Below are 19,222 nucleotides of genomic sequence, written 5' to 3'. Positions count from 1 at the left end.
TAAAGCTTAGGCTTTGGAGTAAGCCTGCATTCCAAAACTCCACAACTCAGTAACTGTATTATCATTTTAATGACTCTTAACTCCCATTTTCTCAATTCTAGAAATAGAAACACAGTAGGTGCATCATAGTACTGGTCTAAGAAATAAATATGACACACACTGAAGCCCTTTGAAGAGTGCCTAAGATATTGTTACCCAATAAGTCTTAGTTCTTATGAATTAGACTCTCCTTGGCCACTACCTGAGGGAGATATTTCCAAGACTTTTTCAGCCCAACTTTCAATTATTACTGCTGGCTTTAATTACACATGACGAAATAGATTTCCAATTGCCTCACTCTTCACCTCTGAAATAACCCTCTCAATCCAGGCTAGTCTGGCACCTTTAGGTTCCACATTTGACCTGGAAAAAGGGATCAAAACTCGGGACACCTGGATGGCTCAGTCGTTTAAGCCTCTACCTACCCACTTAGGTCATGATCCCAGGGTCCTGGGATCCCAGCCCCAAGTGGGACTCCCTCTTCAGCAAGGAGCCAGCTTCCCCCTCTGCCTACCGTAGACCCTGCTCATGCTCTCACGCTCTCTATTTCTCTCTTCCTCTCTCTCTTTCTGGTAAATAAATAAAATCTTCAAAAAGAAAAAAAGAAAGGGTCAAAACTCATAGACTCTTTCTACTAGATTCCCTAAATCTCAGTAATAAAAAATACTTATAATTTGATAAAAGAAATTTTCCACATATTAACCTCTGACTCTGACTCTGCTTAATTCATCTTTGCTTCCTTCTGCTTATGTAAATTATGGGTAAACTCTGCTAGAGACTAAGAGTAACAATCTCCACTGCTCACCTTGAGCCTCCAAAAAGGACTAGATATTCATCAGTGAATTAAAAGTTCTTGGACCTTACAAATAAGCAAGCATCATTATTTTATGCTATTTTTATATTTCTGAGGGATGATTTTACCTATCTGAAGGACTTAACTCTTTTGACCCAGCTGTGGAATCAGTGTAGAATGACTTTACTGTGCCTATTGTTCTGCCAGTCAACTGACCCTCTTTTGACCCCTTGTCCTCATGCAGTTTTCTCTTCTGAGTACCAATTTAACTGAATACTAGCCACTTACCAGGATATTCAACATGGATATCCAGTTTCAGTATCCTAGAGGTGGGTAGTTTTAAGGAAGGATTCTACAAAAAGTTTTTCTGGTATTTTGCCTGGCCGGGATTGCAGAAACATGAGCTGTTACTTTTCCCCAACCAATGTGGACAATCTCTTTTTCTTCCCTCTTTATATATATATATGCCTTAGGCAGTTTTGTGTAGCATTTTGCAGAATTCCTGAAAGAGCTTTGGGGAAATGGATGGGTTTCTGGAAATATACTTTCCATGTTGGAAGGGGTTACAAGGAGAGGAGACAGAGAAGGAATTTTAATAGCCAATTGTTTTTCCTTTATATAACAGAGTCATAGAGTAAATGTTTGACTTCAAGTTCTGTGACTCTCATTGAATCTATTGAAATGTTTTCTTCCTTTAGAAAGTTAGGAACAAACCAATAACATTCAAATAAAGCTTGTTTTTTGAGGCAGAAAGCATTTCTTTTCTTGTGTAATGGGTGAAACAATCCTTATATGCAGATAAAGGAAATAATTGTCTAGGTATAATTATCTAGAAGTTTATAAAAATTCTGTTCTCAAAAGTATCTCTCTTGGATTTATTAAAATGCTGTCCATTATTTTGTTTTTGAGAAAAAGTTTTTACCTCTGACTGTTCACTATAATATTAAGAAGGATGCTTTACCTTGATCTAAAGCATCTGGTAATGATTGTACATTTTGCATCTGTTCCAAGGATATCTCATTCAAGTAAAGCATTGTAGATTTTTAAGGATAGGTTAATGTGTTACCACAGTTAGATAAATTTGACATTGAATGTGTTATATATACAGACTTGTCTCGATGACTTACACTCTGGAAAAAGTTAATTAGAAGTAATAAAAATTTTAAAATAAAAAATAAACCACATGCTAAGAAATTTGGGCTAGTGCTATCCTTGATTATGTTAAAAGTCCAAAACGTTTCACAAATATCATAATTGTGGAGGGTAGGAGTATAGAACAAAACTGGAGGAAGGGTAACATATTGTTAGCTCTTGATTGCTACCATGTTTCTGGTTTGGGGTTTGGGTTCAAGGAGATTATAACATTATTCAGTGTAACTAACTGACTGACTCAGTGAAAAGATAAAAGGATATTGTGCACAAAATCATAATGAGTTTGCGTTATGAACCAAGGATTATGATTATTCCAAGTCCATGTGCCTGAGGACTTGAGGGCCTTTCTTAAGTGAAAAAAGCTAAAGAAAGAAAGAAAAGAAATTTAAGAAAAAGAAAGAAAGAAAAGGAAAAGAAAGAGGAGGGGAAGGAGAGTGGGAAGATGGAAGGGAGGAAGGAAGGAAGGAAAAAGGAAGAAAGGAAGGAAGAAAGGAAATGCATATGCTGTTAATTGTCTCTGAAATGGAGTTTCTGGACATTCAGAATGGTATCAAAATTGCATATAAATACACATTAGCTCACCACTCTGTTATTTTTTATTTTCAGATATCAGTTGCTAGGTAGGATTAATTTCCGTGAGTGTGAACCAAATGGATGGTCCAATGATGTTCCTCTTTGTGAAGGTATATGTAAAATTGATTTATCAATATATTCAAATGTCAAAGATTTTTTTTGGATGTCCTACATTAAAATATTCTTAAAATTTGTAATTAAATTTTTTTACTTAAAGTATTTTTGTTGCTTCTAATATAGTACAGAATGGATACCTAGGCGTTATTTTGTGTTTCATTAACCAAATATGAATACAGACTCATCTGATCTAATAGTCTAAGTATTTGAACTTGGGGAATCTAAAACCTATTTTCTTTTCCTTTTTGATTCTAACCACTAGAAAGAAAACATGAGTATCAGAATTTCAGCTTTATTAATGAAAGGATCTCTGATAACAGCTGAAGTGAAGAACATGATTTAGACGTTTCTCCCCTCTTGTGTGACAAGGAAGATTTTCCTGTGGTCTTAGCATTATTGAAAAGAGACGGGAAGTGAGGGAGAGCTCTGCTTTTTCTTAGTGACTCATAAATCCAAGAATGAGAGTGAGGAAATGTAGATCCTGTCTCCAAATTTTGAGCTAGTAATCCCACTCCCCAGTCATCATGGAAATAAGAGAAATGAGTCAGAATAGTATTTCTTAGTTCCATGCTGAGGAATAAGTCAAGAGGGAAAGGGAAGGAGGAGTAACAGAGGAAAGGAGATAGGAAGGAAGAGGTGGAGAGGGAGAGGGGGAGGAGGAGGGCAGGAGGAGGAAGAAGAAACGGGACCACTCAAAAATCCTGTTATCTAAAGAAGAGAATGAAAGATCTTTCATCTATGGAAATGTGGAATGAAGATCTAAATGCTTTAAGAAATTTCTAAGCTGGAATCACCTGAGGTGTTTATTTAAAGCTGAAAATTTTGGTTACTAAAAACCTACTAAACCAGTATCCCTTGGGTAATAGGGCAGGGAGACAGGGAGATAACCATAGAATTTCCATTTTAATTCTACCCTGGATGATCCCACTATAAAATCAAGTTAAAATGGCATAACCTAAGAGATATTGGAAAATATTAAGTAAAATCAAAAGCATTACTCAAATTACTTTGAGCACTGACATGGAAAAGGAAGGAAAATTAAGTACTATTTGTCTATTGAAGTAAATAGAATCAGAAAGTTTGCTTCTATACCTTTTAGGAATACAGCATTATATTATTCTGGAGTTTAGGTGAAAATTTTTGTTTAATTATCCCAAGCTTTATATTTTTCAATTATTTAAGAAACACTTGTTTGTTAACTATAACAATGTAAACTGTCATTCAAAGAAGTAATTTTCTTTTTTTTTTTATTTTAAAAAATATGGAACGCTTCACGAATTTGCGTGTCATCCTTGCGCAGGGGCCATGCTAATCTTCTCTGTATCGTTCCAATTTTAGTATATGTGCTGCCGAAGCGAGCACAAAGAAGTAATTTTCTTTGTCCACTCTCACAGAAAAGAATGAGAGAAGCTTATTGTTTTTTTTAACTTACTAGCCTTTATATCCAACAGTTTTATCAAATGCTTCTTTTAAAGAATTAAGTAATTTCCCCAATCTTACTTTGCTGATGATTTTATCCATCTATATGAATATATACATACATTTCGTAGTAAAGTTGTTAAATTCTATTGGGAAAAATTTTATTTATTTTTTCAGTTGTTAAGTGTTTACCAGTGACAGAACCAGAGAATGGGAGACTTACCAGTACTGCATTGGAACAAGACCAAGACTATACTTTTGGACATGTAGTACATTTTCACTGTAACTCAGGCTACAAGCTTGATGGACCTGCAGAAATTCATTGCTCAGCAAATGGTGTTTGGAGTGGAGAAACACCAAAATGTGTGGGTAAGATACATTTACTGTTCATGGGATTGATTTTAGTTTTTCTCATGAAAATATGCATTCTCATATATTGTGCATCCTTAAGAATATGAATAACACTAATACCTAATATTTATTGAGCACTTACTATTTGCCAGTAATTGATCCAAGTTCTTTACATATATCATTCCACGTTACTTTCAAAATGTCTGTGATTTATGCACTAAACTCTGTTTTATAATCAAGGAAATTGTGGTGCAAAAAAGTTAAATCCCATGACCAAGGTTATCATGGCATAAATGGCAGAGTTAAGAGTCAAACCTTGATCATCTGAAACCAAAGTCTGTGGTCTTAACCATAATTAAATTATGATTGGTTTTCATGCTCAAATAGAAGAGTGGTCTGCACAAATACAGGAGGGCAATTTTTAATATTAATTAATAATATTAATAAAATTTAATAAGGTCCTCCTGGTCAGCAATTTTTTATATTGGCCTATAGAATAGACTTTCTTTTCATTTGAAAAGTGAAAAAATCATTATTTATTTCTACTGAGGAATCGCAATGACCTTCTGTGCTTGAATAATTCTTCTAGAAAAGGGTCCTGGCTTCTATATACACTGCAGGTTTAAATAAGTATGTGGAACTGAATTGCATCCACTAAATAAATTTTTGCCTTTTAAAAAAAGTTCTATAGTAAACTGTAAGTCAAGATTTCTTTAGTTATGATACTGCTAACTGGTCTATCATGACCAGTTTGATGACTGGGGGTTTTGTAATGAAACATATGGTCAATTTATTTAAAAGTGCCATACTTCATTTTACCAGTACTTGTGCAAAAGAAATTTCTGCCATTTAACATTATCTAAAATCTCTTGATTATTTTCACTGTCTTAGTCTAGCTATCCAACAGTGAGATGCAGAGAAAATCATCCTCTTCTTCAAAACTCTTTCTAACAAAACTAGTTCCTCAAATCAGAGATGGTAAACCTATTTATATTCAGCACAGCAAATACTGTATGTTCTAGAGGTTCACAGACAGGGTTTCCTTCTTAAAACTTAACTTCTGTGGTTAGTGAAACTTTCCTGGAATAACTGAGGTATATTATTCAAATGAAGTTGAGGAAGGGAACGCATACCAGTCATGGGAACACACAGAGAGGAAAGTACAAATACAAGGACCCTTTTGTGACTATGAGTCTCCCCTGTTCTCATGTGCTTGGGGGACATGTAGGATGCAAGTAAGGGTAAGTCAGTGATGGAACTGAAGATAGGCCAGTAGAAGGTTCTAAAGTGCTCCATGTCATGCTGAAAAGTTTGGCTTTTACTCAGACTGAATTGGGAATCAATGGAGGATTTTAAATGGAGCAATGAAGGGACAAGAAAAAGGCCATTAAGTTACAAACAGGAAAACAGAAAGATGGGAAAATTGGATTTGGAAAATTAGTTACTGTTGCTATAATCCCAGGGGGAAATGTTTGAGAGAAGATGGGGTCAAAGATGATGGCCAGTTTTTGTTTTATTGTTTTTGGGTGGTTTTTTAGAAAGAAAATTTGAATTGATAGTGATGCCGCAAAAAACAAGTCAGTTACTTTTCAATAATGTTAGAAATTTTGATTGGTTGCCTGATTTGCCTAATGGAAACATAATTTGTGTCTAAATATAACTATGTCTTTGACAAGATCATTTAATATATAACAAACATTTTGGAACTTAATCCCTTCCATTTAGAAATTTCCTGCCAAAAGCCAGAAATTGCAAATGGACAGTCTTCTTCTCCGAAGCAAGTTTACAAGGAAAATGAACGACTTCAATATAAATGTAACAGTGGTTATGAATACAGTGATAGAGGAGATGCTGTATGTACTAAATCTGGGTGGACTCCAAGTCCTTCATGTAAAGGTGATGTTATATTTTTTCCATACATTTTACCGTATAGTTTGTAAGTTGTTTTCATGCATATACTCCTTGTAGTTAAGCAGGTTTTTTTTTTTTACAGTGGAGTATTAATGTTTATAGAAATCAGCGATTATAAAGACAATATACTTAACACTTTGTGTGCAGTGCCCATTTTGAGATCAATTAGTATAATTCTCTCATTCTCAAGACAGAGATAAAAGGATGAGAGACATTCAATAGCTCATTAAGTAGTTGGTCTGTGGTCAAAAAGCAAGTCTAGAGCAGAGCCAGTGTTGTAATGGGCTTCCTAATTCCCAGCTATATACACCTCCCAGATTGTTCTTGTAAACCCAAGAATTTTGCTTTAAAAAGTAAATTTTATTAATACCAGATGAGGAAACCCTTCATTGACAAAATGGCATTAAGTGGAAGTAACTGGAGATTTCATTAACCATAGACCTAATATGAATCAACAGTGATGATGCTATTGGGGGGGAAAAACAAAAACAAAAACTCTTTTAGGCTTCAGAATGGAAGGATGTTGTACAGAGCTAGAATCCTTCTCAACTGTGTTTAGTGCCCACCAAAAGTTATGTCTGGAATATTGTGTTCTGCTTAGCCTACCTCATTTTAAAAGAGGTGGTTTCAAAACCATGACCTAAAAGAGAGAATGTAGATAGTTGAGTTTAAGAAATCATATCATGAGAAGAAGAGCAAGAAGATACAGCTTAGCATGGTAACAACTGTGTTGAGATATTTGCACACATATATGGAAAAGAGTGAGTCAACTTCTGTTGAGAGCTGCAGAAGTGAGTGAAACAAGAAACATAAAATCAGAGGTTGAGTGCCTTTCTAAAAGGGTGAGTTTTACATATATTGTCATATGTGGGCCAGGATGGGTGGGGAGATGGTAAGAAGAGTTGAATTTTTAAGAGCCCTCTGAACTTTTAATCATATGATTCATAATTACATGTACACCTTGTTCAATGATCCTCTTCTGCAAAAACTAGTTAGCTTCTGAGTTGATTTTATTCTTTAAAAAAATATTTAGTTGACTTTTTCTAATTTTAAGTAAGTTCTACACCCAATATGGGGCTTGAACTCACAACCCTGAGATCAAGTATCACATGCTCTGCTGACTGAACCAGCCAGGAACCCCCTCCCCCACAAGGGAAAAAAAAATGGTTGAGTTCACAAACAGCTCCTTGGAAAATATACCCTCCTACAATTGAGCGACCTCCATTTTCAGGCATTATTAAGAAAATATTTTATGAAGAGGTTAATGAACACAGAACAATAATCACTCACATTAGATCCATGTTCAGCTGTTGGTGTGTGGGGTCCATGGGTCTTCATGGCATTCATGGTTCCTACACAAAGAACATGGGTGCACAAATCCTCTGGCATTAACTTTTGTCACATGTTTTACTTCCAGAGCCGCACCAAAATATTAAATACTTAAGTTATCTATCCAGTCATCAAAATATAATTTATAAACCACTTACTTTGGATGAGTCCTCTTGTCCTTTATAAATATTAGAATAAATCATCATTCCAGGTGTCAAAGAACATTAGACTAAATCATCATTCCAGGTTTCAATGAAGTTACCTACTTTAAAGTAAGACCTCAGAATCTGAGTCCAAGTTTATTTTGACATAAGTTAATTTCCTATTTATGCTCATTTCCAATGTAGGTCTGAAGGGATTCTCTTCATTATATTCATTGTACAAACCAACGGATAGAGACATCATCTTTCCATGGCTTTCCCTAATCAATGCAGCTATGGAGAAGAGAACATTAAGGAAAAAAAAAATACAGAATGGCTTTTTAAACTTCCTCCCTGAAGGGAAACATGATACTTTACACTTATTTCATTGTCCTATGCAAATCATAGGGCCATGTCTATTTCAAATGGATAGGAATATGCAGTCTTACTAAGCGTCTGGAAAGGAGAGTCCTGGAATATTTTTTAAGAGTCTGAATGAGAACCACATATGTCAAGGCAGTTGAAGAACAGTTGGAAAGAATAGTCAAAGTGATATGTCATGAATTTATTGCCACATATGAAATATCATGATGTATGTGGTGACTTGGAGAAAGAGGTTTCAAGAGTCTGCATGGCTCGGTTGGTTAAGCATCTCCTTTGGCTCAGGTCATGATTCTGGAGTCCCAGGATGGAGTCCTAAATCGAGATCCCCATGCAGCAGAGAATCTGCTATTCCCTCTGACCCTCCCCTCTCTCGTGCTTTCTCTCTCTTACTGTGTCATTCTCAAATAAATAAAATCATAAAAGAGAGAGAGAGAGCGAAAAGTTCAAGGGGTACAGATACATCAGATGAGAGATATAGTGGTGGGACATGAGTGATATGGTGGGAAGAATATGAGACTATTTTAATCCCTTTTGTGCTGTGACATGGACAAAAAAAAAATCCAGCTTTCTTTATTTTTATGTATGTGATTATTTTAATGGGTGGTGATTTCAGCATTATCCACATGTCCTTATTTCTTTTTCAGAAGTAGTATGTGGTCCTCCTTCTATTCGAAATGGTGACTACACACCAAAAGCCATCCAATACAGACATGGAGATAAAATCACATATTTCTGTAATAAGGACTTTTATCCAACTGGTATAAAAAATATAGCAATATGTTATGGTAAACACTGGGACCCTCCTCCAAAATGTTCTCGTAAGTTCCATTCATACCTTGACCTACTTTTTAATTCTGAAATTACTGTCTCTTAAACAACAACAAAAATGGGGACACAATAAATCCAAATATTTGCCTTACCTTGTATGTAAAGCAGAGGCTTCAGAGATATTCTTCTCTCTTCAAAGTAGACAATTCTAAGCAGGATCAAGAACATGGTATTTAATATTATAAATTCTTTCTTTTTGCTATTTAATGTTAAATATGCTGTGTATGAACATAAATTTCTCTAAAGTAATTTTAACATCTGAACTAAAACATTTGGTAAGACTAGAATGTATTATTTATTTCGGTGTAACAAATTCCCCTCAAAATACATTGTCTTCAAACAACAAACTTTTATCATTTCCAAGTTTCTATGGGTCAGGAATTTGGGAGTGGCTTAGATAGCTACTTCTGAGCCAGACGCTTCTTGTGTTGTAGTCAGAATGTTGACCTCAGCTACGGTCACCTCATGGCTTGGCTGGGCTAGAGGATCTGCCTTCAAGATGGCTTACTCATCAGGTTTTTGGCAGGAAGCCTCAATACCTTACCACTTGGTCATCCCCATAGTCTACTTGAACAACAAGTAACTTTCTCCAGAGCTCATGATCTGAGAGATGGAACCCTCATACCATTTATGAACATTGTCCCTTTAACCATATCTGGTCTCTAGAAGGGAGTGTCTGAAAATAGTGAAAGTTTTACATCTTCTTTTCTAAGTGGGTGCCTTTTATTTCTTTTTCTTGCCGAATTATTCTAGCTAAGACTTCTAACACTATGTTCAAAAAAAGTTGTGAGAGTGAGCATTCTTATCTTGCTCCTGACCTTAGAGGAAAAGCTTTTGCTATTGAATATAAGGTTGGTGTGAACTGGTCATATATAGGTTTTATACACTGAGAGGTATGTTACCTCTATACCATGTACACTTTGTTAAGAGTTTCATCATAAAAGTTGTTGAATGTATCAAATGCTTTTTGTGCAGCTATTAAGATAATCATAGGATTTTTATCCTTCATTTTGTTAATGTGGTGTATCACATTGATTTGTGGATATTGAACCATCCTTGTACCCCTGAAATGAATCCTACTTGATCCAAGTGTATTATCCATTTAATGTATTGTTGAATTCAGTTTGCTAATACTTTGTTGAAGATTGTTACACCTAATTTTTTCAGGTATTGGCCTGTAATTTTCTTTTCTTCTGGTGTCTTTCTCTGGTTTTGGTGTCAGGGTAATGCTGGCCTCATAATATGACTTTGGAAGTGTTCCCTAGTTTTCTATATTTCTGAAGAGTTAGAAAAGGATTGGCATTAATCTTTTTTAAGTGTTGGTAGAATTCACTGGTGAAGCCATCTGCTCTTGGACTTCTGTTTTTTGGGAAGTTTTTGATTACTGATTTAATCTCTTTGTTAATAATTGGTCTTTCAGATTTTCTGTTTCTTTATGATTCAGTCTTGGTATGTTGTATAGCTCTAGGAATTTACCCATCTCTTCTATGTTGTATAATCATTCATAGTAGTCTTTTATGAGCCTTTATATTTTTCTGATATCAGTTGTATGTATTCTCCTATAATATCCTGGACTTAGGTCAAAGTACAAGTACAGACAGATGAGAAATACTTTTAAAATTAGTAATTATTTGGGGTGTCTAAGGGGCCTCAGTTGGTTAAGTGTCTGACTCATTATTTCAGCTCAGGGCTTGATCTCAGTGTCATGAGTTCAGACTCCACACTGGGCCCCATTCTGGGTGTGGAGCCTACTTTAAAAAAAAATCATGAATATTTTAATTTTGAGGCTAGCTTCAGTCAAAACTATGACATAGTCACCAGTATAATGGGACCACAACCTGCACTGATAGAAGTCTAAGATAGAATGAGGCTGTTAATATGTTAAATATGCTGTGTATGAACATAAATTTCTCTAAAGTAATTTTAACATCTGAACTAAAACATTTGGTAAGACTAGAATGTATTATTTATTTCGGTGTAACAAATTCCCCTCAAAATACATTGTCTTCAAACAACAAACTTTTATCATTTCCAAGTTTCTGTGGGTCAGTCTTGCCAATGTCAGTGCTGATCAGACTAAATATGAAATATTATATTTGCTTCAGAGATGATCATGTCAGAGTATAAAAACATATTTAAGTGTGCCCAGATGAAAGAGGAATATAGTAAAGAGGTTCAAGCCAATACTTACTTTTAATTTTATCCCCTTTGTATAGCTTTTGAGAAGAAATCTCATCAGGCTGTTTTCTTTAATTGACATCCTTTGAAACACCATAATAGGTAGATAACCATAATTGTTCTGAAATCATACCACCAGGATTCAAATCTCTCCTTTACACTTTCACAGCTAATTTAGTCGAATTCTTTAAGACTCAGTTCTTGCAAATCCAAAGACTGAAGCTTGCACAAGGTAGAATTATTGTTAAATGAAACATATCTTGATGTATCATGATGAAATTCATTCAAGGATAGAGAGAAAATAATCTAAATCTTCCAAAAATAGTAGGAAAAAACCCTAAAAGTTTACTTAAAAGGAACTAAGAGTAAATGAGTATCTTAATCTCAACATTGGAAGCTTGAAAAGAGATGGAGGGGGAATCTAGCAATGAGAGGTATGGACTGTAGGCCAAGAATCTATACCTAGAAAAGGTATCATTTACAAATACTTATTAAAGGGGCACCTGGATGGCTCAGTTGGTTAACCCTCTGCCTTTGGCTCAGGTCATGATCCCTAGTTCCTGCTCAGCCGGGAGTCTGCTTTTCTCTGTGTCCATCCACCCCCCTTATGCTCTCTCTCTTTCTCTCTCAAATAAATAATAAAATCTTTTTAAAAATCTTTATTGAAGAAAAACATTAGTATATGCAAAGGATTCAAAGTGTATAATCCAAATAACAAGTCTGCAGAGACTACTAGAAAATTTCTCTAATTAAACAAAAAAGAAAATGGATCGGTGAACTTAAGTATATAAAGATGATAATGAATACTTTGTGTGCATGTGTTGGAAATTTTGTTCATGTGTTGGTCAAGATTCCTTGCAATCAAATCATTTTATGGGAAAAAAACACCTAATCTTACTCTGGTATTAAAAGTACTAGATTATCTCTAAATCATCCAACAAAAAGGAAAAAATTTTCTAGAAAATATTATATATAAATGCCTTGTAAACAACAGAACACTTCAGAAATATTCAATAAATAAGAATAACTCAATAAAATATAATTATATTATACCTCAATAAAAATAGGACACTTTTATTGTGTTTTAAAAGAATTGAACTATCGTGGCATCAAATATTCACTTTTCTCCTAAAATATACATATTATGACATATGACATGTTTGAAAACATCTCCTATATATGGTATATATGACATACTATGTAATTAGGACATTTTAAACACCTCACATACACTATATATATATACTATGACATGTGTGTCACATTATATATGATATATATGTAATATATGTATCTAATATACCACATATAATATGACATATTCTGTATGACATTTTTAAATATGCCATATGTATGATATATGTCATATATATTATGACATATGTATGACATTTTACAATATCTCATTCACCAATTAAGGTTAGTAATAATCAAATTTTTACTATAATCTTAATTAACTATTTAGATATTAAGAAATATTTTTAGGGACACCTGGGTGGCTCAGTGGGTTAAGCCTCTGCCTTCAGCTTAGGTCATGGTCTCAGGGTCCTGGGATCAAGCCCCACATCAGGCTCTCTGCTTAGCGTGGAGCCTGCTCCCCTACTCTCTGCCTACTTGTGATTTGTCAGTCTCTGTCAAATAAATAAATAATACTTTTTTTAAAAAAAGAAATATTTTACTCCATTTCTCTGGTTAAATAAAAAGAGGAAAACTTGCCTCAGTGACTGGTTTCAGGCATTATTTTTCTGTATAATGTGGCAAATGGAAAATTTTTGTGTTTCTCTGTATTTCTTACACCATTTACAATAAATAGAAAAATAAGTTATGAATGTTAACTTACAAAAAAAAAAAAAAAAAACACTATCTCCCTACATTGAGTTGGTTTGAGAAGAAAGACAGGGCCCCGATTTTCCATTGAGAACAGAAAAGAATGGAAAAGAAGATAGATGATGTGGACAATAAAATCAGTATTTTCATCTCTCAACCAAGATGCTCATTTAATCAATCAGGGCTAGGATATACAGACTCAAGGGGAATTCATTAAATAGGTCTGTACTGTCTTATTCCTCAAGAGTCTTCCTACAGGGGCACCTGGGTGGCTCAGTGGGTTAAAGCCTCTGCCTTCAGCTCAGGTCATGATTCCAGGGTCCTGGGATTGACACCCACATTGGGCTCTCTGCTCAGTGGGAAGCCTGCTTCCTCCTCTCTCTCTCTGCTGATTGTGATCTCTGTCTGTCAAATAAATAAAATCTTAAAAAATATTTTTAAAAAAAGAGTCTTCCTACAAGTTTATATATCGTATCACTCACAAGATATAATTTTAACTTCATTAACAATAACTTCATCACATATCCCTGTCGTCTGAATTTTGCAACTTTTCTTGTCCTAGAAATACTGTTGTCATGAGTGAAATTATACTAATAAGAGGATATAATTCACCAAAGAAACAACTTTTTTCATTTTTTATTTATTTTTATATTTACATGAAATTCATATATATTTTTTTAGTACATCATAAGGTTGTTTTAATTAACATATAATGTATTATTTGCCCCAGGGGTACAGGTCTGTGAATTATCAGGCTTACACATTTCACAGCACTCACCATAGCACAAACCCTCCCCAGTGTCTATAACCCAGCTACCTCCCAACCCCCCACCTCCCAGCAGCCCTCAGTTTGTTTCGAGAGATTAAGTTTTTTTTTATTTAAACTTTATTTTTTCAATGTTCCAAGATTCATTGTTTATGCACCACACCCAGTGCTCCATGCAATACATGCCCTCCATAATACCCACCACCTGGCTCACCCAACCTCCCAACCCCCACCCCTCCAAAACCCTCAGTTTGTTTCTCAGAGTCCACAGTCTTTCATGGTTCATATCCCCCTCCGATTTCTCCGAACCCCCTTCTCCTCTCCTACTCCCAATGTCCTCCATGTTATTCCTTATGCTCCATAAGTAAGTGAGACCACATGATAATTGACTCTCTCTGCTTGACTTATTTCATCAGCATGATCTCCTCCATTCCCAGCCATCTTGATACAAAAGTTGGGTATTCATCTTTTCTGATGGAGGCATAATATTCCATTGCATGTATGGATCATATCTTCTTTATCCATTCATCTGTGGAAGGGCATCTTGGCTCTTTCCACAGTTTGGCGACTGTGGCCATTGCTGCTATGAACACTGGGGTACAGATAGCCCTTCTTTTCACTACATCTCTATCTTTGGGGTAAATACCCAGTAGACAACAAGTGTTAGAGAGAATGTAGAGAAACGGGAACCATTTTACACTGTTGATGGGAATGCAAATTGGTGCAGCCACTTTGGAAAACAGCATGGAGATTCCTTAAGAAATGAAACAATTAATTTCTAATTTGATTTTTTAATTAAGGTAAAACATTATTTATACTGTTCTTGTTTCTTTTCTTTGTATTGCCAGCGAAGAGCTGTGATGTTCCAGAAATAAAACATGGACAGTTACAGATTGGATATACGTATAGATCACCCTTTCCAGCAGAGTTAGGGGAATATTTTTACTATACCTGTGACACCAATTTTGTGACTCCTTCAAAACATAGTCGGGGATACATTACTTGCACACAGAAAGGATGGGACCCAGCAGAACCATGCCAGAGTAAGTAAACCTTTTTCCAATTGTGTATCTGTAAATATTTCAAATAGTAGAGGGAGAAAATTGCATAAGTGAGTACCATTAAGCCTTGTATGACAAAATAAGGCCAAAGGATGAGTTTTATGAGCAAAAAGACCCATACACGCTTTTCTTTTTATAAGGAGCTCTTCATAAAAATCACTTTACAGATAAAGATAGAAGCTTTTCAAAAACACCCATATCATTCATATGCATTTTAATTATAAAAACTGAAGATAAATAATATCAAATATTGATTTATCTTTTTACACATTTGATAGTAGCTTTAGTTTTTCTTGAGCTGCATGTTACTTTTGGATACTTAGATGTTATAGCTGAAATATTGTACAAATAGTTTTTAACTTATTATTTTAAATGTTTTTATGGGTTTTATGGTTTTTAGGACAATGTACTTTCAATTATTTGAAAAATGGAAAGTATCCAAGGTATGCAGAAAAATATTCCCAAGGTCAATCTGTGAGAGTTCAATGCAATTCTGGTTACAGTCTTCAAGATAAGCAGACTATAATGACATGTACAGAGAATGACTGGTTCCCTCCTCCCGAATGTATTTCTCTCAGTAAGTACATGGGCTGAGATCCCAGTTATTTATGGTTTTCTAACCCACATTTTTATTAACTGTAGCAAAATGTTTATATCAACTTTCTGATTTCTGCCAATGCATATACTCATCCTTATTTTTTCCAAGTATGTATGAATAGATATACAAATTTCTTGATACATATATAGCAAAATAAATGTTTACTGATAGGTATTAGTCAAGAAAACAGTAAAAGAAAGACAAAGAAGAAACCTATAATAATAGAGTGACACCAGAAGTGGAGAAAAAAAGATGGCAGTGGAGTAGGAGGAACCTAAGCTTGCCTTGTCCCGTGAATACACTGAGATAACCATCAGATCATCCTAAATTCTTCAGAAATCGGCCTGAAGACTGACAGAACAAATCCGACAACTAAAGGTCATGGAGAGACCACATTGAAGAAGTAAGATGTATAGAGACACAGTTTGAAAGGAATGGATTGTGGCCACTGAGGTGGGGAGAAAGCCATGGTCAGAGAGGAAGGCAAGGGACAGATTAACACACAAGGCAGCACATGGGGAAATGAATCACCATGGTAATTGTCTTGGAAAGTGAGAGAGCCCAAATTTCATAATTTTTATAACCAGTGGGATTTAAAGGCTAGGGTCCTAAAGGTCAGTGTGTTTGGCTCTGGGACAGCTCAATGGGCATTGGGACTTGGAGAAAAGATAACAAACAGCCTGAGAACATATAGCTGGGAAGAGCAATCTGAAGAGCACCCGGGGCACACAGTGAGGAGTGTGTTGCAAAAAGGCAGTTACTCCAGAGAGACCCCTTTGGGAACAAAGGAACTAGCAGATGCCTTCCCCGACCCCTGACCCTTCAACATAAACACAGAGCCACCTGTGGGAACCAGCACAGGGCCAGCACTCACTACCTAACTTGTTTGTACCAAGTCCCAACTCCCTGTGCTCCAGTGGAAACACCCTTCCAGTCATGTGTGCCTCAGTCCCTGAGCAGCCAGACTCCTCCCTCGGGAGACCGACCCAAACCCCTGCCCCCACCCCATCTCCCAGCCTGGGAGTTTGGAGACCCTTGATTCCAGGAATGGTGATAAGAGGTCTCATTTCACAAGCAGACCACAAACACCTAGTTAAAACTCACCACAGTCAGGTCAGGGACCAAATACTGACCACAATATAGAAAGAGGACGTCTGCAGATGACTGGCCTAAAGGATAAAGCAGTCAGGACACAACAGCAGTGTGCATACAGCACACACTGGAGAATATCCTAAAGTGTCAGGCCCTGGGACACAGAGGTCAAAACACTGCAGGGCCCTATAGAACCTCTTCTTCATAAGGCCATTACCCTCAAGAACAGGAGAAGTAGCTGACTTTCTGAACAAAAAAGTATGCACAGAAATTTAGGGGGAAAAAAAAAAAGAAGAATTTGTCCCAAATAAAAGGACAATACAAGACCCCAGCCAGAAATGTAAGTAAAATATATATTAGCATTATGCCTGATAGATCATTTAAAGTAATGATTATAAAGATACTCACTGGACTTGTGAAAAAAGTCAAAGACCTGAGTGAGACCTTTAACACAGAGATAAAGAATAACATAGCAGAGATCAGGGGCTCAATAAACAAAATGAGAAACACACTTGATGGAATGAACAGCACACTGGAAGAAGCAGAGGAATTAATTAATGACCTAGAAGACAGTAACAGAAAGTAATCACACTGAACAAAAGAAAGAAAAAAGAATTATGCAAAATAAAAATAGACATACGGAACTCAGTGACTGTATCAAACAAAACAACACTCATATTATAGGCTTCCCAGAAGAAAAATAGAGGAAAAGAGGGGCAGAAAATTTATTTGAAGAAATAATAGCAGAAAACATCCATTGTCTTGGGGAGGAAACTGATATCCAGATACAGGAGGTATTGAGAACCCCGCAAAATCGACAAAAGCAGACCCATACCAAGACATATTATAATTAAATTGGCAAAACATAGTTATATAGAAAAAAATTTTAAAGCAGCAAGACAAAAACAAAACAAAACAAACAAAAAGACAGTAACATATAAGAGAAAACCCAGAAGGCTACCATGGGATTTTCAGCAGAAATTTTCCAAGTCAGAAGAGAGTGGCATGATAAATTCAAAGTCCTGAATGCAAAAAATCTGCAGCCAGGAATATTCTAACCAGAAAGTCCATTATTCAGAATAGAAGGAAAAATAATTTCCCAGACAATCAAAAATTAATGGAGTTCATGACCACTAAACCAGCCATGCTAGAAATATTAAAGGGGACTCCAAGTGAGAAGACAGCAAAAGTGACAGTATGAACATAAGTAATACGAAGCAATAAAAATGAATATTTATGTAAAAAAATCAGTCAATGAATTCAAAAAATAAAAGGATATAAAATATGACACCATATACCTGGGAAAGAGAGGAGTAATAATGGGTTCGAACTTAAATGACCATCAACTTAATATAGATTGCTATGTGCAGAAATTTACATACAAACCTAATGGTAACCACAAACCAAAAACCACTAATAAATATACAGAGAATAAAGGGAAAGAAATCTAATATGTCACTAAAGAAAACCAGTAAACCAAAAAAGAGAGAAAGACAAAAAAGGATCATAGAAAATCTTCAGAAACAACCACAAAACAGGTAATAAAATGGCAATAAATACTTTGAATGGGAATAATTACTTTGAACAGAAATGGGCTAAATGCTCCAATCAAGACATAAGTTGACTGAATAAATAAAACAAGACCCATCTATATGCTGCCTACAAAACTCATTTTGGAACAAAAGTCACCTGAAGATTGAATCTGAGGATATGGAGAATATTTATCACTGCAAATGGGTGTCAAAAGAAAGCTGGGGTATCAGTGCTTATATTGAACAAAATAGATGTTGAAACAAAGACTGTAACAAAAGACAAAGAAGGACAACATATAATGATAGAGGGGATAATGCAACAAGAAGATACAACAATGGTAAATATTTATGCAACTGACATGGGAGCTCCCAGATACATAAAACTGTTAATAACAAACATAAAGAAACTAATCAGTAATAATACAATAATAGTAGGGGACTTTAACACCCCACTTACATCAATGGACAGATCATCTGAATAGAAAACCAGCAAGGAAACAATGACTTTGAATGACACACTGAACCAGATGGATTTATACATTCAGAACATTCTATCATAAAACTTCAGAATACACACTCTTTTCAAGTGCACATAGAATAGAACACATATTATACCACAAAAGAAACTTGAACAGATCCAAAAAGGTCAAAGTCATACCATGCATCTTTTCTGACCACAATAGTATGAAACTAGATATCAACCACAAGAAAAAAAAACAAAAAGTCCACAAATACGTGGAAGTTAAGTAACATGCTGCTAAACATTGAATGGGCCCAAGGAAATAAAAGAAGAAATTAAAAAGTACATGGAAACAAATGAAAATGAAAACACAACAGTTCAAAAAATTTGGGATTCAGCAAAACTGGTTCCAAGGGGAAAGTTTATACCAATACAGGCCTAGTTCAAGAAGCAAGAAAAACGTCAACTAAACAATCTAAACTTACATCTAAAGGAGCTGGAAAAACAACAAGAAACAAAACCTAAAACCAGCAGAAGGAAGGAAATAATAAAGATTAGAGCAGAAATAAATGATTCAGAAACTAGAAAAATAATAGATGAGAATGTGAAACCAGGTACTCATTCTTTGAAAAAATTAATAAATTTGATAAACCCCTAGTCAAAGTTATCAAA

General features: G+C 35.3%; 1 protein-coding gene, 1 long non-coding RNA gene and 1 other non-coding gene across 6 annotated transcripts in view; 1 reads left to right on the top strand and 2 right to left on the bottom strand.

Annotated features, from left to right (window-relative positions):
- Positions 1-19,222, top strand: part of LOC116576090 (complement factor H-like) — a 76,645-nt gene that overhangs the window by 21,156 nt on the left and 36,267 nt on the right. For all 4 annotated transcript variants that reach the window (XM_032317899.1, XM_032317898.1, XM_032317897.1 and 1 more), the window contains exons 4-9: positions 2,591-2,667; positions 4,271-4,462; positions 6,170-6,340; positions 8,853-9,026; positions 14,656-14,850; positions 15,269-15,445. In XM_032317899.1, coding sequence (XP_032173790.1) covers positions 2,591-2,667; positions 4,271-4,462; positions 6,170-6,340; positions 8,853-9,026; positions 14,656-14,850; positions 15,269-15,445 — 986 coding nt within the window. The remainder of the gene's footprint in view (positions 1-2,590; positions 2,668-4,270; positions 4,463-6,169; positions 6,341-8,852; positions 9,027-14,655; positions 14,851-15,268; positions 15,446-19,222) is intronic.
- LOC116576857 lies at positions 3,930-4,036 on the bottom strand. Its single transcript, XR_004280316.1, has one exon. It is a non-coding gene; the product is annotated as a U6 spliceosomal RNA (small nuclear RNA).
- Positions 11,837-19,066, bottom strand: LOC116576104. Its single transcript, XR_004280047.1, has 3 exons — positions 18,897-19,066; positions 16,433-16,434; positions 11,837-11,871 (listed from the first exon to the last, which is right to left on the bottom strand). It is a non-coding gene; the product is annotated as an uncharacterized LOC116576104 (long non-coding RNA).

Source organism: Mustela erminea, chromosome 17, assembly GCF_009829155.1.
Source record: "Mustela erminea isolate mMusErm1 chromosome 17, mMusErm1.Pri, whole genome shotgun sequence".
In the NCBI taxonomy this organism is placed as follows: domain Eukaryota; kingdom Metazoa; phylum Chordata; class Mammalia; order Carnivora; family Mustelidae; genus Mustela; species Mustela erminea.
This window is presented reverse-complemented; position numbering and strand designations above follow the sequence as displayed.